The sequence below is a fragment of the Doryrhamphus excisus genome, linkage group LG6 (genome assembly GCF_037039965.1).
Source record: "Doryrhamphus excisus strain RoL-2023G ecotype Guam linkage group LG6, RoL_Dexc_Guam_v1.1, whole genome shotgun sequence".
Lineage (NCBI taxonomy): Eukaryota > Metazoa > Chordata > Actinopteri > Syngnathiformes > Syngnathidae > Doryrhamphus > Doryrhamphus excisus.
In genome coordinates this window covers 2,916,042-2,940,802 of record NC_136362.1, presented here as the reverse complement: position 1 = coordinate 2,940,802, position 24,761 = coordinate 2,916,042, and the positions used below count along the sequence as shown (strand labels likewise).

General features: G+C 38.8%; 4 protein-coding genes across 13 annotated transcripts in view; 3 read left to right on the top strand and 1 right to left on the bottom strand.

Moving 5' to 3' along the window:
- The first annotated feature begins 308 nt into the window (after positions 1-308).
- Positions 309-2,384, top strand: LOC131138568 (protein C19orf12 homolog). The gene is made up of 3 exons (XM_058087589.2): positions 309-453; positions 634-796; positions 906-2,384. Exons 2-3 carry the CDS (start codon positions 637-639, stop codon positions 1,169-1,171), a joined length of 426 nt encoding a protein of 141 aa, XP_057943572.1. The 5' UTR covers positions 309-453; positions 634-636; the 3' UTR covers positions 1,172-2,384.
- A 251-nt stretch (positions 2,385-2,635) lies between these two features.
- On the bottom strand, positions 2,636-4,141 carry LOC131138567 (cytochrome b-c1 complex subunit Rieske, mitochondrial-like). The gene is made up of 2 exons (XM_058087588.2): positions 3,937-4,141; positions 2,636-3,354 (listed from the first exon to the last, which is right to left on the bottom strand). The coding sequence occupies exons 1-2, from the start codon at positions 4,046-4,048 to the stop codon at positions 2,744-2,746; spliced, it is 723 nt and encodes a 240-aa protein (XP_057943571.2). The 5' UTR covers positions 4,049-4,141; the 3' UTR covers positions 2,636-2,743.
- Positions 4,142-4,348: 207 nt separating this feature from the next.
- rxylt1 (ribitol xylosyltransferase 1) lies at positions 4,349-12,387 on the top strand. 4 transcript variants are annotated; one of them, XM_058087584.2, is made up of 7 exons: positions 4,349-4,592; positions 4,662-4,847; positions 7,176-7,278; positions 7,385-7,699; positions 9,219-9,389; positions 9,448-9,865; positions 12,249-12,387. In XM_058087584.2, the coding sequence occupies exons 1-6, from the start codon at positions 4,448-4,450 to the stop codon at positions 9,848-9,850; spliced, it is 1,323 nt and encodes a 440-aa protein (XP_057943567.2). In that variant the 5' UTR covers positions 4,349-4,447; the 3' UTR covers positions 9,851-9,865; positions 12,249-12,387. The 4 variants fall into 4 exon arrangements, with proteins under 4 accessions (XP_057943567.2, XP_057943566.2, XP_078647254.1 ...); XM_078791128.1 differs by lacking the exon at positions 12,249-12,387 and having other exon boundaries at positions 4,353-4,439; positions 4,564-4,592; positions 9,448-10,708; XM_058087585.2 differs by lacking the exon at positions 12,249-12,387 and having other exon boundaries at positions 4,359-4,463; positions 4,564-4,592; positions 9,448-10,708.
- Positions 12,356-24,761, top strand: part of srgap1a (SLIT-ROBO Rho GTPase activating protein 1a) — a 52,519-nt gene continuing 40,113 nt past the window's right edge. For all 7 annotated transcript variants that reach the window (XR_013627471.1, XM_078791122.1, XM_058087573.2 and 4 more), the window contains exon 1: positions 12,356-12,506. Coding sequence is in view for 6 of the 7 variants with exons in the window: in XM_078791122.1 (XP_078647248.1) it covers positions 12,443-12,506 (64 nt within the window). In the remaining variant the exon portion in view is untranslated. The remainder of the gene's footprint in view (positions 12,507-24,761) is intronic.

Below are 24,761 nucleotides of genomic sequence, written 5' to 3'. Positions count from 1 at the left end.
ACTACATCCCAGACAAAAAATAGTGTTATGATATTATGTTGTTGTGTAATAAGTGAAAGTGTTTGTGTTGCATTTAGGTGTGATGGGAAAGTTCGCAAATGTCAGTTTATGTTATATTTATATATTAAGACAGTACCATTATGTTATTTTCATAATCCTATACTGTGCTGTTTTTATATCCTTTCATATTTCAAATTGTTAAATTAAAACCAATATCGTTGATTTAGCATAGGTGATATTGTAGCTGTAATGAGTTGGTATCGAATCGACACTAAAACTTGCTGTATCCGCCTATCCCCACTGACGAGTCATTGTGAATTTTCCCATCATGCATTGCGGTCATCGCTCAACGGCGGCATCTGGAATGAACGTCATGGCGGAACACAGTGGAAAGAAAACAACACAATGCCAAATAATTCATCGATTTTTCTGAAGAACCGGTAGTTTAACAAGGTATGTTGACATAATTCACTGTTAGAAGATTACTTATATAATACTACTGACGTTTTGTACGTATATCAACTGTATTTTTCAATAAAGCTGTGAGAATCATACATGTTTAGCATAAGTTATGCTAACTACCCGAATGTTTTGCTTGAATTTGATGATAGCTTCTGTTTTTTTTCATAACAGATAATGTGTCACAGGCTTGAAGATGTTATGAAACTGTGCTGTGAGTTATCTGCTGATCAGCAAATCCAGACCACAGTGAAGGGGTCTGGGAAGGGGGCAGCAGCAGCCGGAGGCCTGGCCTTTGCTGGAGGCCTGGTTGGAGGTCCTCTTGGTATTGCGGTGGGTGAGTGGAACAGATGTAGTAGAGTCTGTTAGTTATTGAATATTAAATATTGTCTTCACTCTGACGGGAAATGAGAAAAAACACTTGATTAAACCTGGGCTCTCCTCAGGTGGAGCTGTCGGCGGCCTCCTTGGCTGCTGGCTGACCAGCGGCCAGTTCAAGCCTCTCCCTCAGGTCATCATGGAGCTGAGTCCTCAGCAGCAGCAGAAGCTCTACGCCGATGTCGCCGCCATCCTTGGAGACATTCAGTGGACCGACGTGGCGCAGCTGACGGCTCTTGTGATGAGCAACAGCAGCCTGAAGCAGCAACTCACAGCTGCCCTTCTTGGCTATGTCACCAAGGAGCTTCAAGGAAACGTGCACTACGTGGATTAGTGTCTACGGGTCCGCTGGGTGTCAGACTCCTTAAAGGTATCCTTAAAACTCACACTGACAACACCGGCCTTGTGGTGACAACACATTTATGGGAATTGTGCCATTGCATTTGTGCATAGTATTCATACCCAGACCACGTTTTGAGTTTTTTATTTCATAAATATTATTTTTAAGCTGGTGGCCAAACAACAAACAACCATTCCCATCCACGGGGAGAACATGCAAACTCCAGAAGAAAACCTACAAGAAGAAAATAATTTTTTATTTAATATTTAACCTCTTAGCATTGCTATGCAAAAATGGAAAAAAGGTCAGTATTTTCTGAGTTAATTCTGAGTCAATCTGAGCTAAAGTTATAGTTATTAGTATTGTTTTAAGCTTGAATGATATGACTGAAGTTCCAAAAAAAAACCCCGCATTTATTAAAAACAGTTCCGATTTTCTACAATAAAAACTCTGATAAAACATTCCACTGTTCTCAAATATCTTAATTTTTATTTTTCTGCACAAAATAAGATGAAAAATAAATAAACAAATCAAGAATAAAGAAAATCAATAAATCAGTAATAAATAAATATTATAATAATAAAAACATAAGAAACCACATATAGTTGGTGGGTAGACAAATTATTTTTTTTACATTAAAATGAACAAAGCATTATTAGAGCCCTGTAGACATGACAAAACACGACTATAGTCACATTTATACTCTTTATTTACAACATATTGTGCAACTGCAGGGTCTTGAGACACATGCTAACTCGCAAACGAGAGAGCTAGCGACCTAAACGGTAGCCTTCAAGTTATTTCCTTTAAACTTAAATTGCCAAAAACTTACCACTTCCACACTTATAGGGAGGATAACTATTAACAGTTATTTAACCTTTAACATGAACATTAATCAAACGTAATAATTTTTTATCTGGGTGCATGATACCATACAGCATCCGTATCAAACTTTCATATCAAGACGGGGGCCTCAAACTAATGTCGGGCCGCGTTTTTGAGACCCCTTCAGTCATGTAATTCAAGCTTAAAACAATACTTGTAAGTTTAACTCAGATTGTGGCCAGGATATGAATGCTTTTGTGCTTATTTGTATCTTTTTATTTATCAACCTTACCTTTAGTATGAGTTAAGATGTTATATTTATTCTTGGAACCCTCACTTTACGTTTACGATGAGCCGAATAAAGATGTTTCTTTTAAAAAAACATAACATGCAGTACATCTCTGCAGGACTGTAGTCCCCCATTGGAACTAGTGTGGCTCCACTAAGGAACACTAATGTGACTTATTAGTTAACTTTGTGCACGTTATGTCCCATAATGTTAGGCTAACTCTCTGGGGTTATTTTATCATAACCGTGTCTTATATTTTGAGGGTACATTTTTTTTATACAGCTTATTTATAACATAATTAGATCTACTTTAACTCAGAGGATGAAAGAATGCAATTGTGGTCATACCGTAGGAAACAGGTCTTTATTGTTAATTAAATAAATCATCTTTCAACCCTGGATAGAGAACCTATTTCATTAATACATAATATATAGTCGAGAGAGCAGATGGATTTATCCCACGATAACCGTGTCGTCATCAGGGAACTCGTAGTAGGGGACCTCCAGGTTAAGAGGAGCCGGCCCCTTTCTAATTCTTCCCGAAGCATCGTAGTGGGACCCGTGGCAAGGACAGTAGTAGCCTCCGAAGTCACCGGCGTTGGAGATTGGCACGCAACCCAGGTGGGTGCACACACCGAGAACGATAACCCATTTGGGGTTGACGACTCGATCCTTGTCGTGCTGGGGATCGCGGAGCTCGGTGAGGTTCACCGCTTCCTCTGTCGCGATCTCCTTCTCCGTGCGGTGACGGACGAACAAGGGTTTGCCTCTCCATTTGAAGGTCATGTTTTTGCCTTCGGGGATGTCGCCGAGCTTGATCTCGATCTTTGACAAGGCCAAGACGTCGGCCGAGGCGCTCATGGAGGAGACAAACTGAGTGACTACGGTCTTGGCGGCATAGACACCGACGACGGTGCTCGCCCCGGTGACCAGGTAAGAGAAGGCCCTCCTGCCCTCGCTGCTGTCCTGGGACGATTTGTTGGGGTCGGTCACCTCGGGGCGACGGTAATCTGTGAAGTCGGGGATCTTGATGTCTGTGTGAGCGAGGCGGGTTCCTCCAGGAGCTGAAACCAAACCAATAATACAAAACATGTAAATGATGTTACACCTCAGTAATTACGCTCTGATATTTAAACCAGTTCTTAATTCCTGAGGCGCCATATTTTCACAGTGTTGTGCTGTTGTTACACACAAACTAGTCCCTTTCCTTCCGCTACTAGCCAAGACGTCGAAAGAATATTTTAAGTACAAGCCAAACTAATCATCCCGAGGGGGGAAACTATCAATTTTAGTGCTATATAACTTACTGGAAAACCGTCCAATGTGAACTTTAACCCCATGCAATTAAAGGTCATCCAGTCACTTCCGCAAATACATTAACATTGGCTATTTCCCATAGTAATATACAACCGTTGTTTAGCTTTGTGTGTTCATTTCAGGCTTGTTGACATTATTTTTCGGGCGTTGCCTTTTAATAGTTCGACATTGCGGGTAAACTTGTCTGTCAGGCAAAAGAAAAAAACCCGAATCTAAGTACTTTTAAGACAACACTACGCCGCAGTGTAAAAAAAAAACAACCCACGTAGCTTCAATGTGTCGCTAACGTTAAATTAGCCGTTAGCATGTAGCCCGATCGCAAAGCTTACCAGCGGCACACAGGAAGTCCTTAACTCCAGGTAACACCACACCTTTGGCGGATTGCTTTGTCGCCTGCAACATTGGGGCAAAAGCCCCAAAACGAGCAGCGGTGGTAATCATTTTTTTTTTTTGCTCGATAAACGAATCCCTCACCCCCGTAGTTGGGGACACGACCTTGCTACAACAACTCTCCTGTGTCGTACTCTAATATGACGTGTCGGAAACACGCTGTCTTTACAGAAGGTTCCGACAAGAAGACAGTGCGATTTTAGTTTTGTTTAAATATCTGTTTTCATGAGTAACAATCAGAAAAATATAATGTATTTTTGTATATATTTGATGTCAATTTACTATATATATTTAAGCATTTTAAAAAAATGACATTTTAACAGGCACATCCTCAGGACACCCGCATTTGCGTATCCTCGTGATGTAAACAAGGGTCCTGTTAGAATGGAAAGAAAAAATGGAAGAAGAGGCGCAGAATGGTGACACAAAACCGAACAAAAGGGTAGAAAAATGAAAATTCCAAAGCGTAAACTGTTTCTTTTCATAATTTTCGCATATGTAGCATTCTCACTCTATGCTGCGTACAATGTATTTTTTAGCAACAAAATCATCTCCCGCGTTCACAGGGTAGTGAAGAAAGAGGCAGGACCCTCAGGTATCTATATAGAATATTAAATATAATTTGCATTTAAATAGCATTCAATGCGATGTGTTGTGTTTGCAGGACGCATTCGAGATGGCGGAGCTGCTGCAGTCTTAGCGGATCAATGGAATCCCTGGGAGGATGAAGAGGTGGAGTACAACTCCGACCTGAATAAACGGAGAGAAGCCTTCAAACAGCATATGGCACGAATAGAAAAGAACAAACCCAAAAGATATAAGGTCCAGATTTGGGGTAAAGCAGCCATAGGTGAGTTATGTTGTCACAGGTACTCAAGCATCCTTCTTCATCCATAAAAAAAACATGCATACAACGTCGATTAGAGTCTTTAAAATTGTCCATGGTGTGAATGGAGCCTACATTAGCCAATAGCATCAAAGAACTGCAACTAAACTACACACGGATGATTCAAAAATACTGATGTTTTGCATAAAACGCGTCTCCATTGTGAAGGTGTGTATAATAATTACAGAATAGTCATTACCACCGTACTGTTTTGACCGTACTCCACTAAAACGCAACTCTGAATCCCCGACGTCACTTCCTGTCCACACATGTGGAGGACATTTATTGAAACACGACGATTTATTGAGCGTGACTCGGATTCGCGTCTTAAATGGCTTATTTTCTCTGATTATATCAACGTTATTGGGTAATATGAGTGCAAAAGGGGAGTGTAGGGATGTTATTTAATGTCTAGAAGGCTCTAATAATGGTAAACAATTTTATTTAGAATATGATAAACAGGTTTTATAAGCTGAAAGTATGAAAATATTCAGTTTATTAATTAACCCGCAACCCTCGTGAGGATAAGCGGTAGAAAATGAATGAATATTATTCAGTGGTTGCACGAGTGGTTAGCGCGCAGACCTCACAGCTAGGAGACCAGGGTTCAATCCCACCCTCAGCCATCTCTATGTGGAGTTTGCATGTTTTCTCCCTGTGATTGCAACTTTAATTAGTTTTTACTTTTTTTCACTTTTTGTTTTTTTTTACTTTTCCAAATTTCTATTTAAATAATTTGTCAAATTTATTCTTGTAATATTTTGATTTTATTCCACAACTTAAGTTCCCCAAAATTGCAACTTTAATTAGTTTTTACTCTTTTTTTTCACTTGTTTTTTTTTTACTTTTTCAAATTTCTATTTAAATAATTTGTCAAATTTATTCCTGTAATATTTGGATTTTATTCCACAACTTAATTTCCCCAAAATTGCAGCTTTAATTAGTTTTTACTCTTTTTTTCCCCCTTTTTTGTTTTTACTTTTTCAAATTTCTATTTAAATAATTTGTCAAATTTATTCCTGTAATATTTGGATTTTATTCCACAACTTAAGTTCCCCAAAATTGCAGCTTTAATTAGTTTTTACTCTTTTTCCCCCCCCTTTTTTGTTTTTACTTTTTCAAATTTCTATTTAAATAATTTGTCAAATTTATTCCTGTAATATTTGGATTTTATTCCACAACTTAAGTTCCCCAAAATTGCAGCTTTAATTAGTTTTTACTCTTTTTTCCCCCCCCTTTTTTGTTTTTACTTTTTCAAATTTCTATTTAAATAATTTGTCAAATTTATTCCTGTAATATTTGGATTTTATTCCACAACTTAAGTTCCCCAAAATTGCAACTTTAATTAGTTTTTACTTTTTTTCCACTTTTTTTTTTACTTTTTCAAATTTCTATTTAAATAAGTTGTCAAATTTATTCCTGTAATATTTGGATTTTATTCCACAACTTAAGTTCCCCAAAATTGCAACTTTAATTAGTTTTTACTCTTTTTTTTCACTTGTTTTTTTTTTTTTTTTTACTTTTTCAAATTTCTATTTAAATAATTTGTCAAATTTATTCTCCTATTCTCGGTCGAGTGGTTAGCACGCAGACCTCACAGCTAGCAGACTAGGGTTCAATTCCACCCTCGGCCATCTCAAATGTATTTGGTTAAAGTACGTTTCTGTTCAGATTAATGACCTTAACCGAGGTTCCACTGGAATATCTCAGCATTCATTGAAAGAACGCACCCGGAAACAGGAAAAGATAAAGTTCAATCTTGCTAATATTGGATGCCCCAGGGTTCAATTCCACCCTCGGCCATGTCTGTGTGGAGTTTGCATGTTCTCCGGGTACTCCGGTTTCCTCCCACATTCCAAAAAAAAAAAAACATGCTAGGTTAATTAGCGACTCCAAATTGTCCATAGGTATGAATGTGAGTGTGAATGGTTGTTTGTCTATATGTGCCCTGTGATTGGCTGGCGACCAGTCCAGGGTATACCCCGCCTCTTGTCCGAAGACAGCTGGGATAGGCTCCAGCGGTAGAAAATGAATGAATAATATGAATATTATAATAATATTCAGTTTATAATTGTCTTTATGTGTGATGGATTGGCAACCAGTCCTTGCTCTCTTGCCCAAAATCAGCTGAGGTAGGCTCCAGCTCAGCCATGACCCCGAATGAGGATAAGCTATATAGAATATGGATGGTAGTTAAAATGTTGCAAAGTTCAATATCGAGGCATTAATGTTATTGTTTTTAGGTTATGTACATGCTTTTTAATATGAAATGATATGGTTGCCATTTTGCAGGGCTTTATCTTTGGGAACATATTTTGGAGGGACCCCTCAACCCGACTGACAAGGTCGCACAATGGAGAGAAGGCGAGCTCCAGTCAGGAAAAATTGATTTCAGGTAAAAAGTCACTTTTTTTTTTTTAGTCTGCCATTTTAAACACTGTTCCACTTCCTGTCAGTAGAGACACAACCACAATGTGGATTAATTTCCTACGTCGTTTTAGTTTCTACACAGGTCCAGCCGTGGTCCAGGGCCACGTTCCTTTCGATATGAACAGTCTGGTCGTGGTCTTAAACGGTCGCGAGAAGCAGAAAGTGGAGTACTCCACGCGGTGGTTGGAGCACGTTCAAGCTCTGGTTCGTTCCCACGCCGTGTCTCACGTGGCTGTCGTCCTGCTGGGCAACGAGCGCTGCGACAATGACTGGATCGGACCGTACTTGAAGAGAAATGGCGGCGTCGTGGACCTGCTTTTTGTCGTCTACGACAGCCCCTGGGTCAACGACAGAGATGTCTTCCAGTGGCCCCTCGGCGTTGCTACGTAAGTTCGTCTTTTTGTCAGGAAGTTTATAATTGACAATCAAAAATTGGCTGTCAAAAATTAAAAAAAATTAAAAAAAATAATTAAAAAAGGCTTTTATTCCCGTAATATTTTTACCTTAATCCCAATTTATTCAAAATTTTTGGGAATTAAAAAAAAATTTTTGTTTGTACCATTTAACAAAAAAAAAACATAATTTTGTCTTAAATATTTTAACTCTGCTACTAAAATATTATTTTTCATCATATTATTTAGTGGTTAGCGCGCAGACCTCACAGCTAGGAGACCCGAGTTCAATCCCACCCTGTGTGGAGTTTGCATGTTCTCCCCGTGCATGCGTGGGTTTTCTCCGGGTATTCCGGTTTCCTCCCACATTCCAAAAACATTCATTCATTCATTTTCTACTGCTTTTTCCTCACGAGGGTCGCGTGGGGTGCTGGAGCCTATCCCAGCTGTCTTCGGGCGAGCGAGAGGCGGGGTACAACCCGGACTGCTGGCCAGCCAATCACAGGGCACATATAGACAAACAACCATTCACACTCACATTCATACCTATGGACAATTTGGAGTTAACTAATTAACCTAGCATGTTTTTGGAATGTGGGAGGAAACCGGAGTACCCGGAGAAAACCCACACATGCACGGGGAGAACATGCAAACTCCACACAGGGATGGCCGAGGGTGGAATCGAACCCTGGTCCTCCTCGCTGTGAGATCTGCGCGCTAACCACTCATCCACCGTGCCACCATTCCAAAAACATGCAAACCCTTGCATTTGATTTTCAGAGATGCGTGGCGGCTATTAGCTTGATTTAAATGTTTAGGGCATGGGTCTCAAACACGTGGCCCGCGGGCCAAATGTGGCCCGCAGGACACCAGTTTGAGGCCCGCGCCTTGATATGAAAGTTTAATGTTAGTGCCCCCCGCGCAAGTTTGATACGGATGCTGTATGGTATCATGTACCCAGAAAAAATTATTACGTTTTAATTAATGTTCATGTTAAAGGTTAAATAACTGTTAATAGTTATCCTCCCTATCCGTGTGGAAGTGGTAATTTTTTGGGCTATTTAAGTTTAAAGGAAATAACTTGAAGGCTACCGTTAAGGTCGCTAGCGCTCTAGTTTGCGAGTTAGCATGTGGCTAAAGACGCTGCAGTTGCGCAATATGTTGTAAATAAAAAAAAGTATAAATGTGATTATAGTCGTGTTTTGTCATGTCTACAGGGCTCTAATAATGCTTTGTTCATTTTAAATGTGAAAAAAATTATTTGTCTACCCACCAACTATATGTGGTTTCTTAAGTTTTTATTATTATTATTATTATATTTATTTATTACTGATTGATTTTCTTTATTTGTTTATTTATTTTTCATCTTATTTTGTGTAGAAAAATAAAATTATTGTAGAAAATTGGAACCAAAGCAAAGTTTTTTTAAAAAAATTTTTTTGTTTTTTTTTTTGGGGGGGGGGGGGTTTGGAAACTTAAACAAAGGTCCAATACCAAATGTTATGCTGTGCAGTTACAGGCAATTCCCCATGGTCAGGCCCAGCGCCGAGATGATCACCTCCGACCGCCCATACCTCTGCAATTTCCTCGGAACTGTTTACAAGAACTCTTCCCGAGAAACACTCATGCAGGTTCTGAAACAATCCGGCCTGGAAAAGGACTGCATTACCTCTGCCAGGGAGAGGTAAGTCAAAATGTAATTTCTAGTCACCGTTACTTTTAAACTCATACGCATCCTTCAGGTGGCTCCCTCAGGAGACATCGGAGAGTCTGAATCGCTACCAGACGGCGTTGTCCCAAAGCGAGCTCACCCTGTGCCCCGTGGGCGTCAACACAGAATGCTACCGCATCTACGAGGCCTGTTCTTACGGCTCGGTGCCCGTAGTGGAGGATGTCCTGACGCCCGGGACCTGCGCCGGTGGTCCCAGCTCCCCTATGCGTCTCCTAAAAGCAGCGGGAGCACCTTTTGTGTTCGTTAGCGATTGGAGGGAGCTTCCTGCTATACTGGAGAGAGAGCGAGCGATGAGTCAGGAGCGGAAGGTGGACAGGAGGCGGAGGTTGCTGGAATGGTACGCGACCTTCCGTCAACAGATGAAGGAGAGGTTCACCGAGGTCATCGAGGAGAACTTCTTCAAACGCGGCTGAGTTTCTGAACTCCAGGTGTGCTCGCACTCGGACATTCGTGACGTGACGGATTTCCCTTTTTTTTTTTGGCCCGCCATCTCCAGATTAATTAATTAATTCCAGTTTTAATTCGACTTATTCTGACTATTTTGGCTTGATGGCGACTATCATAAATAACTTGCGGGACTTCATTCATTCATTCATTTTCTACCGCTTATCCTCACAAGGGTGGCAGGGGGTGCTGGAGCCTATCCCAGTTGTCTTCGGGCCAGCCAATCACATATATAGACAACATACCATTCACACTCACATTCATACCTATGGACAATTTGGAGTCGCTAATTAACCTAGCATGTTTTTTTTGGAATGTGGGAAAAAAACGGAGAAAACATGGAGAACATGCAAATTCCACACAGAGATAACCGAGGGTGGAATTGAACTCGTGTCTCCTAGCTGTGAGGTCTGTGCGCTAACCACTTGAGCACCGTGCAGCCTATTTTACTTCAACTACAACTAATTTTCCTCTACTACAGCAGTGTCCGAAAAATATATAAAAAATATCAAAAAAAATATCATAAATATCATAAAAATATCAGAATAATATCAAAAGTTGGACAATATCGGTTTTCGGCAAAAAAAAAAGCCAATATTAATATCCCGAATAAAAACCATAATAAAAGTGCAGCCTATTTTACTTCAACTACAACTATTTTTCCTCTACTACAGCAGTGTCCGAAAAATATATAAAAATCTAAAAAAAATATCATAAATATCATAAAAATATCAGACTAATATCAAGAGTTGGACAATATCGGTTTTCTGCAAAAAAAAAAAACAATATGAAAATATGAAAACCATAATAAAAGCGCAAAAGTTCTAATACGGGGCTGCACGGCGGTTGAGTGGTTAGCGCGCAGACCTCACAGCTAGGAGGACCAGTGTTCAATTCCACACTCGTCTATCTCTGTGTGGAGTCTACACGGGTTTTCTCCGGATACTCCGATTTCCTCCCACATTCCAAAAAAAAAAAAAAAAACATGCTAGGTTAATTAGCCACTCCAAATTGTCCATAGGTATGAATGTGAGTGTGAATGGTTTGTTGTCTATATGTGCACTGTGATTGGCTGGCACCTTTTGCGCACCCTGGTGAGGATAAGCGGTAGAAAACGAATGAATGAATGACTTCTAATACGGGATAATAAACACAATATTACAAGAAGAAAATATAGAAATATTATGTTAGAAGAAACATTGAAATATTGGAAAAGTATAAAATATCAAAGTGTTTACTTGCGAGGAATGTTTACTCGTGCCTGGATATTCCGGTCATGCCAGAGGAGGGAAGTACAGTACAGTACAGTACAGTACGGTAGTATACAGTATGTCTAACACTGATGTATTTATTATATGGGAAAGCGGAGTGATGCGGTACTTTTTGTGTAGTGACCCGGTGATGATGATGATTAGTCGTAATTTTGAATAATAATAATAATTCAGTATTTGTGACGGTGAGAGATTGAGACTTATATTTGTGTTTCATTGTTGTTCAGTCATGTAGAATCACTGGAGCACAAGATGCCTTCACTTACCCTTGGAGAAAACTGCCAACACAGCAGTAGAAGCATTTTGAATGATTGTACTGTAGTTGTTTTGGAAAAGCTGTTTTCTATCGCCAAAGTTCTAATTACAGAATTTAATGTTGCATGCGGATATGATTTGTTCTTTAAAAAGTGGTTTTGTTTATTATCGGTGCTGTGTTGCATTGCATGGATGTTTTTTAGTCGGTGCAATAAAATCAAGTCGGTTTCTATTTTGTCCAGCAGATGGCGCCACAGTTCAATGTGCAACAGGAATGTTAACTACTCGAATGTATTGATATTTTTCCGGATTCATATCTCAAACCTACAACAGCGGCTTCAAGTTGGGTTTATTGCTATTGTGGTCTTTAGAGGAGGGTCTTTAAATTGCGTTTATTACATAATATGCATAGAAATTAATACACGTGAGAAATGAAGTTGAATCGTGACTCATGAACTTACTTGTGCGCGTGCGCACTTACTTGTGCTCCCTTGCCCGGCTCTAGCTGCGGAGTGCCGCAGCAGCCAAGTCAGTCCACTGGGCCTTCCCACTCCGCCGGGAGTAACCAGTGGTGTGTGTGTGTGTGTGTGGGGGGGGGGGGGGGGGTTCCAAGCTTCCAGAAAGGGGGGAGGTGTTTGCGTGGCAGTGTGTGTCCGAGTCGCAAACAACGAAAAAACGAACAAAAGCCACAATTTAACTCGATATCAAGGCGCTTGTGACGCTGTGTTTAGGGGACTACTTTCTTACGCGGTGCTAACTGCGACCCATTCTCCTCCACGAAGCCGATGAAACTTGCGTGATTGTGTGATTTTTTTTTTCTTCTTCCACTCGCTCTCTTTAGTCACACCGGTGGCAGAGATCGTACTGGATTGCAGACTAAATACGGAATCCTATCCACGAAGAAGTGATCGTTTCCTGCTTTATGCTGTGGACTTCAAATCCCCCCCTTGGTTTGGGATGCACCGCTTATTGTAGCCCCCCCAGCTTGTTGACAAGCACTTTTTTTGCAATCTCTCAACAGGAAGCTACCAAAAGATGTCTTCTCCGAGGTTCAAAAAGGATAAAGAGATCATAGCGGACTATGAGAGTCAAGTGAAAGGTAAGAGTGGACGTGGGACGTTCAAGTGCAAAAGCCAAACCGCATCACTGAGGCTAGTTAGCTTATGGCTGAAAAAGTTTGGAATGCATGACCTCCAGCAGTGTTTAAAGCCATAAAATCGTCTGACCGATTAACGTAGATTAGCAGGATACTGTAGATTATGTTTATGTTAATATTTCCCATTTTCATGTAATTGTATGCAAGTTGGTTGAAGTTGCAAAAAACAAAAAAAAAAAAAAGCACATGTTTAGGCAGCACACCTGTACTGTATTGCTCAAGGGCACTTCAGACAAGATATGTTTACTGCTGATGTGCATCCCTTCATTGAGCATGACGTCATTTCCTTCAATCTTACCCAGCCAAGACACAGACCACATAAAGTTTATGATATTTGAATTTCAAAATGAAGCAATAAAGCATTAGAACTTTTTTTTTAATTTAGTATTTTTTTTTATATAAGGGAACCTAATTTGCATAACTTGCTCTTCTCTAACAAGGTACAGGATTCAGGAAGCCCTCAAAGTGGACTTGAGCCATTCGGTTTTTTGTTAGAGGGGGCAGCAATCTGTGCAAAAAGTACCGAGTTTTAGGTTTAGCTAATTTTTCTGTCGAGTTGCTGCTCAGAATAACTATTGCCGGGTCAAAGGTCAGAAATGTTTATTAACGGTTTCAATATTTATGAATCAGGAAGTGGATTAATGGTTTAATTCCATTTGAACATGCATCAGATGACAATTGAACGCATCCCATAATCAGTTCCCAGTTCCACATGTCCGAAAGGAGTAGGAAGAAGCAAAGCTTATTAAATCCTACCCCTCCAATCTGGTAATTTTACAATCAGTAACTGTTAGATTTGTTCACTTCCTGCTTTCATAATCTAGTTTTATAGATTTTTTTAGTTTTAATTTTTTTCATTTTATTTAATTTTGTTTTATTTAATTTTATTTAATTTTATTTAATTTTATTTAATTTACTTTAATTTTATTTAATTTTATTTAATTGTATTTAATTTTATTTAATTTTATTTTTTGTCACATACTGAAGTACAAGGTGATATGACCATACAATGACATAATGGGTACCATAGTAACCGTCAATATAGTGATATACTATATATATCGATTCCCTTACTCAATCCATTCCATAGTTTGATTCCACATACTGAAATGCTATGCTAACGCTAACGTAGTCCTAGCATAGAAGTGTTTCAAATGTACTTCTTCCCTGAGATCATATTTCTCCTCTCTTGTAGAGAAGTATTGCGTGACATTTTTAGCTAATTGGTTGTTTTTAGCCTTTTAGCTTGTTGTCGATGGGAAGTAGAATTAGCACAGATGCTACTTGCTATTTTCTCCGAGCGTCATACGGTCAACATTTGACGTCTTGAGTGTCGTTTCCGTCGAGGATCCGACTTTGTGAGGAAATCTGATTTAATAATCGTTTTATTGTTACCGTTTCCTTTCGCCAAAAATGAGCTAACATTAGCCTAGCGGGAGTAGTTGTGCCGTTCACTCGCTTGTAAAAGTTTTCCATTTGTGTGTGGCTCGTCTGCTACATAATCCATTTGGTTCGAGAGGAAAATTGATTGGCAGTGTTACATAAAGCTGGTCACTGAAGCCGGCTGCTGTGCCCTTGAGCAAGACATGCTGCAACTCCCACAAGTTGCAAAGTTGCCGTCTGCTCCGCTGATGATACTTGACTGTGATACAATGATCTCACAGCATGATATGATATGACTCTATTTGCATAACGTGTGGTCAAGATGTGACGGAGAAGCTAACCGTTAGCATATTTGTTCCTTTTTATTCGCCAAATTGTCCCAAAAAAAACGAAGCAGCGTCTTATTTACATGGGCAGTAATGGGCTTACCTGCTGTCTAATCTCATTGGCGAAGATTACTTACACTGTCGGTAACTTCAGTTAAAGATAATCCAGTGGAACCTTGGTTAAGGTCATGAATCTGAACGGAAATGTACTTTAACCAAATAAATTTGTTAATTTATTCATTTTGTACTGCTTTTTCCTCACGTGGGTTGCGGGGCGGGGGTGCTGGAGCCTATCCCAGCTGTCTTCGGGGTACACCCTGGACTGGTCGCCAGCCAATCACAGGGCACATACAGACATTCATTCATTCATTCATTCATACCTATGCAAACTCCACACAGACATGGCCAAGGGTGGAATTGAACCCTGGGGCATCCAATATTAGCAAGATTGAACTTTTATCTTTTCCCGTTCCCGGGTGCGTTCTTTCAACGAATGCTGAGATATTCCAGTGGAACCTTGGTTAAGGTCATTAATCTGAACGGAAACGTACTTTAACCAAATAAATTTGTTCCAATAGAAATGATCTTAACAGAAAACTCTATTGGAGTAGTACATAATAAATTTGGGGGGGTGCTGGAGCCTATCCCAACTGTTTTCAGGCGAGAGGCGGGGTACACCCTGGACTGGTCGCCAGCCAATCACAGGGCACATATAGACAAACAACCATTCACACTCTCATTCATACCTATGGACAATTTGGAGTCGCTAATTAACCTAGCATGTTTTTTTGGAATGTGGGAGGAAACCGGAATACCCGGAGAACATGCAAACTCCACACAGAGATGGCCGAGGGTGGAATTGAACCCTGGGGCATCCAATATTAGCAAGATTGAACTTTTATCTTTTCCTGTTCCCGGGTGCGTTCTTTCAACGAATGCAGAGATATTCCAGTGGAACCTTGGTTAAGGTCATTAATCTGAACGGAAATGTACTTTAACCAAATAAATTTGTTCATTTATTCATTTTCTACTGCTTTTTCCTCACGTGGTTCGTGGGGCGGGGGTGCTGGAGCCTATCCCAGCTGCCTTCGGGGTACACCCTGCACTGGTCGCCAGCCAATCACAGGGCACATACAGACATTCATTCATTCATTCATTCATACCTATGCAAACTCCACACAGACATGGCCAAGGGTGGAATTGAACCCTGGGGCATCCAATATTAGCAAGATTGAACTTTTATCTTTTCCTGTTCCCGGGTGCGTTCTTTCAACGAATGCTGAGATATTCCAGTGGAACCTTGGTTAAGGTCATGAATCTGAACGGAAACGTACTTTAACCAAATAAATTTGTTCCAATAGAAATGATCTTAACAGAAAACTCTATTGGAGTAGTACATAATAAATTTGGGGGGGTGCTGGAGCCTATCCCAGCTGTTTTCAGGTGAGAAGCGGGGTACACCCTGGACTGGTGGCCAGCCAATCACAGGGCACATATAGACAAACAACCATTCACACTCTCATTCATACCTATGGACAATTTGGAGTCGCTAATTAACCTAGCATGTTTTTTTGGAATGTGGGAGGAAACCGGAATACCCGGAGAACATGCAAACTCCACACAGAGATGGCCGAGGGTGGAATTGAACCCTGGTTTCCTAGCTGCGAGGTCTGCGCGCTAACCACTTGACCACCGTGCTCATTTGATATTTTGGAATAATAAAAAAAATTTATTCTGGTGACATTTGTATTACAACTTAAAAATAATATTTAATAATATTTCACCCTCATATTTTCCCTTTATATTACATTTTTCCTCAATATGATGACTTTGTAAAATAATTTGTATTTGTACTAGTTTTGTAATTTTCTTGTTAAATTATATTTTTACAAGGTACCGCGGGACAGTAAATCACAAATGGCCCCTGGGCTGCACTTTGGACACCCCTGGTGTAGTAGTAGATGGACTAATGGAATCAAGTAAAAGCCATACCATCTGTTTGAAGTATTCCTTCATATAACAGTGTGTATCTACGGTACAGTTCCATGGCATGGGGTGTGTACTTGTGTATGCGTGTACTTGTGTATGCGTGTACTTGTGTATGCGTGTACTTGTGTACAAGCGTGTGCATGGCGGTTGAATGATGTTATTGACAGCCCCATCTGTGGCCGCTCACGCTTTTTCTGCAGCTTTAATCAACTCCAAAGCTTCACTTTTCCTGCTGCGCTTTTCAAAAAAAAAGCCACAAAGGCCACCGGGACATTGCAGCACCCACCCACCCACCCCCACCCCCATCAACTCCCCTCCCAAAAAGGGGGCAAACCAGCCTTTTCAATAGCTGATTGTGCAAAGCCCACCATAATAGCAAGACCACCATCATGGACTCTGCTTTTTAAAAACAACAAAGTAGTCCTGCAAAGCCATCCTTAGATGGTTTTAGGCAGGGGTCTCAAACTCAATTTACTTGGGGGCCACTGGAGCTAGGGTCTGGGTGAGACTGGGCCGCATCAGGTCCCCCCCCCCCCAAAAAAAAACGCATTTAAGAAACCACATTAGAAAAAAATATGTTTGATTAATATTCATGTTAAAGGTTAAATAACTGTTAATAGTTATCCTCCCTATCCGTGTGGAAGTGGTAATTTTTTGGGCTATTTAAGTTGAAAGGAAATAACTTGAAGGCTACCGTTTAGGTCGCTAGCTCTCTAGTTTGCGAGTTAGCATGTGTCTCAAGACACAACCTGCCGCATCAGGTTTTCAACAACAACAAAAAAAAATTATTAAAAACAGAAAAATGAATAAACTTTGCTTTGGTTCCGATTTTCTACAATAAAAGCTCTGATAAAACATTCCACTGTTCTCAAATATCTTAATTTTTATTTTTCTGCACAAAATAAGATAAAGAAAATAAATCAGTAATAAATAAATAATAATAATAATAATAATAAAAACATCAGAAACCACATATAGTTGTTGGGTAGACAAATTATTTTTTTCACATTAAAATGAACAAATCATTATTAGAGCCCTGTAGACATGACAAAACACGACTATAGTCACATTTATACTTTTATTTACAACATATTGCGCAACTGCGTCGTCTTGAGAAACATGCTAACTCGCAAACTAGACCGCTAGCGACCTAAACGGTAGCCTTCAAGTTATTTCCTTTCAACTTAAATAGCCAAAAACTTACCACTTCCACACTTATAGGGAGGATAACTATTAACAGTTATTTAATAATAATAATTATAATTTTTTCCGGGTACATGATACCATACAGCATCCGTATCAAACTTGCGCGGGCCGCACATGGAGAGGGAGGTCTATTGGGGGGGTGGGGGGGTGGGGGGGTAATGAGCCGGGTGAGATTGGATGTGTAGCATCGCTTTGCATGAGCTAACAACAAAGTACCACCGTGTTAATAGAATTGGACTCAGATTGGAGAGAAAGTCAATGAAGGAATTAAAGTAATGAGCGAAATTAACAGAAACAGAAAACCGAGGGGGGGTGGGGTGGTGGGGGGGTCCTAAGTTGGATTTCGAGAGATTTTTGCCATTTTAATTCCTTTCGATGGTTGCTGGTTGCGGGGCTCCAGTTTGACCATCCGCCCATTCTGCCACCTCGTAGTCCCGGATTAGTGGCAAGGAGATTCCAGGGGGATGGGTGGAGGCCATATGAGGTCAGTGCAGGATAAGTGGGTGGGGGGGGGGTCATCATAGACTCTGACTGGTATTCATGTGCCATATGTAATATGTTCTTGGGGTTACTGCTTGGTTATTAATATGAGCAGAAATGTCTGGCCTAAAGATTTCAGGTGTTTTGGATTTGGAATTTGGAATTATGACATCATTCCCATATTTTTTTTTACTTTATTTTTATTAAAATTTATGGTAATTTTTCAATTTTTGCAGTTTTTTTTAGTTAAGTTGTTACTTTTGTTGATTTGCTATTTAAACTTTCTTGTCATTTTTCCTCTCGTAATTATGACATCATTCCCATATTTCTTTACTTTATGCTTGTGACATAATTTTTTTCATAATTTTACAACTTTTATTCTCTCTTAATATGTTTTTTTTAATTAAAATTGATGGTCATTTTTTCAGTTTTTTTTTTAGTTGTTACTTTTGTTGATTTGCTAACTATTTAAACTTTCTTGTAATCATTCCCATATTTCTCAATATTTTTATTTTATTCTCTCTTAATTAATAGGTTTTTTTAAAATTAAAATTCATGGTCATTTTTCAATATTTAAATTTTATTCTCTCTTAATGTTTTTTTTATTAAAATTCATGGTAATTTTTTAATTTTTGCTGTTTTTTTTAGTTAAGTTCTTGTAATTTTTTCTCTTGTAATCATTCCCATATTTCTCAATATTTTAATTTTATTCTCTCTTAATTAATGTTTTATTTTTATTAAAATTCATGGTAATTTTTCAATATTTTAATTTTATTCTCTTTTAATTAATATGTTTTATTTTTATTAAAATTCATGGTAATTTTTCAATATTTTAGTTTTATTCTCTCAATATGTTTTATTTTTATTAAAATTCATGGTAATTTTTCAATATTTTTATTATATTCTCTCTTAATTAATATGTTTTATTTTTATTAAAATTCATGATAATTTTTCAATATTTTAATTTTATTCTCTTTTAATTAATGTTTTATTTTTATTAAAATTCATGGTAATTTTTCAATATTTTAGTTTTATTCTCTCTTCATATGTTTTATTTTTATTAAAATTCATGGTAATTTTTAAATTTTTGCATTTTTTTTGTTGTTACTTTTGTTGATTTGCTAACTATTTCAATTTTCTTGTCATTTTTCCTCTTGTAATCATTCCCATATTTCTCAATATTTTCATTTTATTCTCAATTAATATGTTTTATTTTTTATTAAAATTCATGGAATTAAACTTTCAAGGCGGGGGCCTCAAAGTAGTGTCCTGCGGGCCACATTTGGCCCGCGGGCCGCATGTTTGAGACCCCTGATTATCGGGTTAATCGGGCCGTGTCGGTGGACTTCCAGGGAGTTAGGATGCACGGGAGCCATACTGTTGGTCTCGCCGTCACGGAACGCCGGCCTCGTCCGGCTCGGCATTGAACAGAGGAACAAAAGAGCACTGAAAGCTGATCCGTGTGTTATTTTCTGTTTTTTTTTCTCCCCCTCTCCTCCATTCTTCTTCTTCTTCTTCTTCTTCTTCTTTGTGTGTCGCTCGGAGCAGCTGTCCTCCACTCGATCCCATTTCTCTCCAATCGCACAAGCATACCTTGTGGACGTTAGCTGCCGTTTTAGCTTCACCTGTCCAGTCTTGTCTGGGTTGCGGTGGTGCTTTCAAGGTTAGCGAGGCCTCCTAATGAGATGGGAGATGATTGTCAGGTAAAGTGCCCCCCCCCCCCCCCCCGAGGGGTAGTCGGGAGAAGATAACAACATGCGGCTCTGTCACTTCCTCCTTTAGCGGCACGCTATAATTATGTGGATGTTTGAGAAGTCTTCCTTGTTCTCCGAGTTTGGAGTTTGGATGATCTTTCCGTGTTTTGTTGCCTCTGATCCCGTTCAGGGATTTTTTTTGTAAAAAAAAAAAAAAAAAAAAAAAAAAAAAAAAAAATCAATCATCGCTGACTGTGCCCGGGATGGGGCCTGCACACCACAGGTTGGGGGTCATTCCCTCTGAAACCTGAGCCTAAATCCTACATCTGGTGTTAGGTATTCCCAAGATTTTCCCAAGTATTCCTAAAAAATTTTTAATTTTTATTTATATTTGATGTATTATTCTACACTGGTCGCTAGGTGTCACTTTGGTGTGACACACAAGCACCAGACTCGGTCATCGAAACACACATTTTTATGTCTTATTTATGTCTTAAAAGGCTTATCTTTTGCTATTATATATATTACTACTACACTATGTCGGGGGAATACATGTTTAAAGATGACTATAGGGGTGTTATATTATGCATAGTGGGCTTTAATAATGTTAAATGTATTTAGAAGGCCGTAAACAGGTATTCTATGCTCTGTGAAAATATTACATTGAACCAATGAACGAGGTATTAGTGTGTACACCAGGGGTCTCAAACACGCGGCCCGTGGGCCAAATGTGGCCCGCTGGACACTACTTTGAGGCCCCCGCCTTGATGTCAGTTAAAGTTTGATACGGATGCTGTATGGTATCATGTACCCAGATAAAAAATTATTACGTTTTAATTAATGTTCATGTTAAAGGTTAAATAACTGTTAATAGTTATCCTCACTATCCGTGTGGAAGTGGTAAGTTTTTGGCGATTTAAGTTGAAAGGAAATAACTTGAAGGCTACCGTTTAGGTCGCTAATATGAATATAACATGTTATTTATGTATTTATACATAAAATGTCCTTTTTAGATTCTAAAAACCAAAAACTTATTTTTCTGTAGGTTCCAATCCTAAATCAGGAAAAAAAAAAAAAGAATAATTACAATGTAACATGGCTTCCATCTTTGGGATTCCAAGTTCCAGGAATAATTTGGGTTTCAGTTGATAAAAAAAACCGGGGAAAGACGGAAGGAAATCGGGAGAGCCAATAAAATGCTTGGATGCGGTTGCCAGTTATAATTACCCCGCCAGCGAAGAAGAAGAAGAAGACCAAGTTCTGCTTTTGAACCACAATACCAGTCCCCACGGTCTTGGTATGCCAGGAACGCCCTGCTATGTCTGGTTCTTTCTGTCGTTGGTTTCAGGCTGTCCTAAAGTGTCAGCGGCAGGGATAGAAAGGCTGGGTAGTCCCAGTAGTCCCAGTAGTCCCAGTAGTCCCAGTAGTCCCAGTGGTGTTTTATGGAGGGCCACCTACTGTAAAACTTAGCGGTTTTTCCCAAAAAAAAAAATCCAAATCCTTGAGAATGCATCTGGCAACCAATAAGCTACTTTTTAGATTAAAAACTCTAAATTCATTCATTCATTTTCTACCGCTTTTCCTCACGAGAGTCGAGTTTAGTAAGATACAAAAATCTTGAGAATGCGTCTGGCAACCAAGAAGCTACTTTTTAGATTCATTCATTCATTCATTTTCTACTGCTTTTCCTCATGGGGGTCGAGTTTAGTAAGATACAAAAATCTTGAGAATGCATCTGGCAACCAAGGAGCTACTTTTTATATTAAAAACTCTAAATTCATTCATTCATTTTCTACCGCTTTTCCTCACGAGGGTCGAGTTCAGTAAAATACAAAAATCTTGAGAATGCATCTGGCAACCAAGAAGCTACTTTTTAGATTCATTAATTCATTCATTTTCTACCGCTTTTCCTCACGAGAGTCGAGTTTAGTAAGATACAAAAATCTTGAGAATGCGTCTGGCAACCAAGAAGATACTTTTTTGATTAAAAACTCTAAATTCATTCATTCATTTTCTACCGCTTTTCCTCACGAGGGTCGAGTTTAGTAAGATACAAAAATCTTGAGAATGCATCTGGCAACCAAGAAGCTACTTTTTAGATTAAAAACTCTAAATTCATTCATTCATTTTCTACCGCTTTTCCTCACGAGGGTCGAGTTTAGTAAGATACAAAAATCTTGAGAATGCGTCTGGCAACCAAGAAGCTACTTTTTAGATTCATTCATTCATTCATTTTCTACTGCTTTTCCTCACGGGGGTCGAGTTTAGTAAGATACAAAAATCTTGAGAATGCATCTGGCAACCAAGAAGCTACTTTTTAGATTAATTCATTCATTTTCTACCGCTTTTCCTCACGAGGGTCGAGTTTAGTAAGATACAAAAATCTTGAGAATGCATTTGGCAACCAAGAAGCTACTTTTTAGATTAAAAACTCAAAATTCATTCATTCATTTTGTACCGCTTTTCCTCACCAGGGTCGAGTTTAGTAAGATACAAAAATCTTGAGAATGCATCTGGCAACCAAGAAGCTACTTTTTTTATTAAAAACTCTAAATTCATTCATTTATTACCGCTTTTCCTCACGAGAGTTGAGTTCAGTAAAATACAAAAATCTTGAGAATGCATCTGGCAACCAAGAAGCTACTTTTTAGATTGAAAACTCTAAATTCATTCATTCATGTTCTACTGCTTTTCCTCACAAGGGTCGAGTTTAGTAAGATACAAAAATCTTGAGAATGCGTCTGGCAACCAAGAAGCTACTTTTTAGATTCATTCATTCATTCATTTTCTACTGCTTTTCCTCATGGGGGTCGAGTTTAGTAAGATACAAAAATCTTGAGAATGCATCTGGCAACCAAGAAGCTACTTTTTTCATTAAAAACTCTAAATTCATTCATTCATTTTCTACCGCTTTTCCTCACGAGAGTCGAGTTCAGTAAAATACAAAAATCTTGAGAATGCATCTGGCAACCCAGAAGCTACTTTTTAGATTCATTCATTCATTCATTTTCTACCGCTTTTCCTCACGAGAGTCGAGTTTAGTAAGATACAAAAATCTTGAGAATGCGTCTGGCAACCAAGAAGATACTTTTTTGATTAAAAACTCTAAATTCATTCATTCATTTTCTACCGCTTTTCCTCACAAGGGTCGAGTTTAGTAAGATACAAAAATCTTGAGAATGCGTCTGGCAACCAAGAAGCTACTTTTTAGATTTAAAAACTCTAAATTCATTCATTCATTTTCTACCGCTTTTCCTCACAAGGGTCGAGTTTAGTAAGATACAAAGATCTTGAGAATGCATCTGGCAACCAAGAAGCTACTTTTTTGATTAAAAACTCTAAATTCATTCATTCATTTTCTACCGCTTTTCCTCACAAGGGTCGAGTTTAGTAAGATACAAAGATCTTGAGAATGCATCTGGCAACCAAGAAGCTACTTTTTTTAATTAAAAACTCTAAATTCATTCATTTATTACCGCTTTTCCTCACGAGAGTTGAGTTCAGTAAAATACAAAAATCTTGAGAATGCATCTGGCAACCAAGAAGCTACTTTTTAGATTGAAAACTCTAAATTCATTCATTCATGTTCTACTGCTTTTCCTCACAAGGGTCGAGTTTAGTAAGATACAAAAATCTTGAGAATGCGTCTGGCAACCAAGAAGCTACTTTTTAGATTCATTCATTCATTCATTTTCTACTGCTTTTCCTCATGGGGGTCGAGTTTAGTAAGATACAAAAATCTTGAGAATGCATCTGGCAACCAAGGAGCTACTTTTTATATTAAAAACTCTAAATTCATTCATTCATTTTCTACCACTTTTCCTCACGAGGGTCGAGTTCAGTAAAATACAAAAATCTTGAGAATGCATCTGGCAACCAAGAAGCTACTTTTTAGATTCATTCATTCATTCATTTTCTACCGCTTTTCCTCACGAGAGTCGAGTTTAGTAAGATACAAAAATCTTGAGAATGCGTCTGGCAACCAAGAAGATACTTTTTTTGATTAAAAACTCTAAATTCATTCATTCATTTTCTACCGCTTTTCCTCACAAGGGTCGAGTTTAGTAAGATACAAAGATCTTGAGAATGCATCTGGCAACCAAGAAGCTACTTTTTAGATTAAAAACTCTAAATTCATTCATTCATTCATTTTCTACCGCTTTTCTGCACGAGAGTAGAGTTCAGTAAAATACAAAAATCTTGAGAATGCATCTGGCAACCAAGAAGCTACTTTTTAGATTCATTCATTCATTCATTTTCTACTGCTTTTCTTCACGAGGGTCGAGTTTAGTAAGATACAAAAATCTTGAGAATGCATCTGGCAACCAAGAAGCTACTTTTTTGATTAAAAACTCTAAATTCATTCATTCATGTTCTACTGCTTTTCCTCACGAGAGTCGAGTTCAGTAAAATACAAAAATCTTGAGAATGCATCTGGCAACCAAGAAGCTACTTTTTAGATTCATTCATTCATTCATTTTCTACCGCTTTTCCTCACGAGGGTCGAGTTTAGTAAAATACAAAAATCTTGAGAATGCATCTGGCAACCAAGAAGCTACTTTTTTGATTAAAAACTTTAAATTCATTCATTCATTTTCTACCGCTTTTCCTCACGAGAGTCGAGTTTAGTAAGATACAAAAATCTTGAGAATGCATCTGGCAACCAAGGAGCTACTTTTTAGATTCATTCATTCATTTTCTACTGCTTTTCCTCACAAGGGTCGCGGGGGTTGCTGGAGCCTATCCCAGCTGTCTTCGGGCGAGAGGCGGGGTCCACCCTGGACTGGTGGCCAGCCACTCACAGGGCACATATAGACAAACAACCATTCACACTCACATTCATACCTATGGACAATTTGGAGTCGCTAATTAACCTAGCATGTTTTTTTTGTGGGAGGAAACTGGAGAAAACTCCACACAGAGATGGCCGAGGGTGGAATTGAACCCTGGTCTCCTAGCTGTGTGGTCTGCTTGCTAACCACTAGACCGCCGTGCCGCCCCCTCCACTTTTCATATTTTTTTTCCATTAATTTTCATTGAGAAAAACATTTTACCAAATTTTTTTTTCCTTATTTTGGCTACTAAAAAAAAAATTAATCATGGCTTTTCCAATTTTTTTT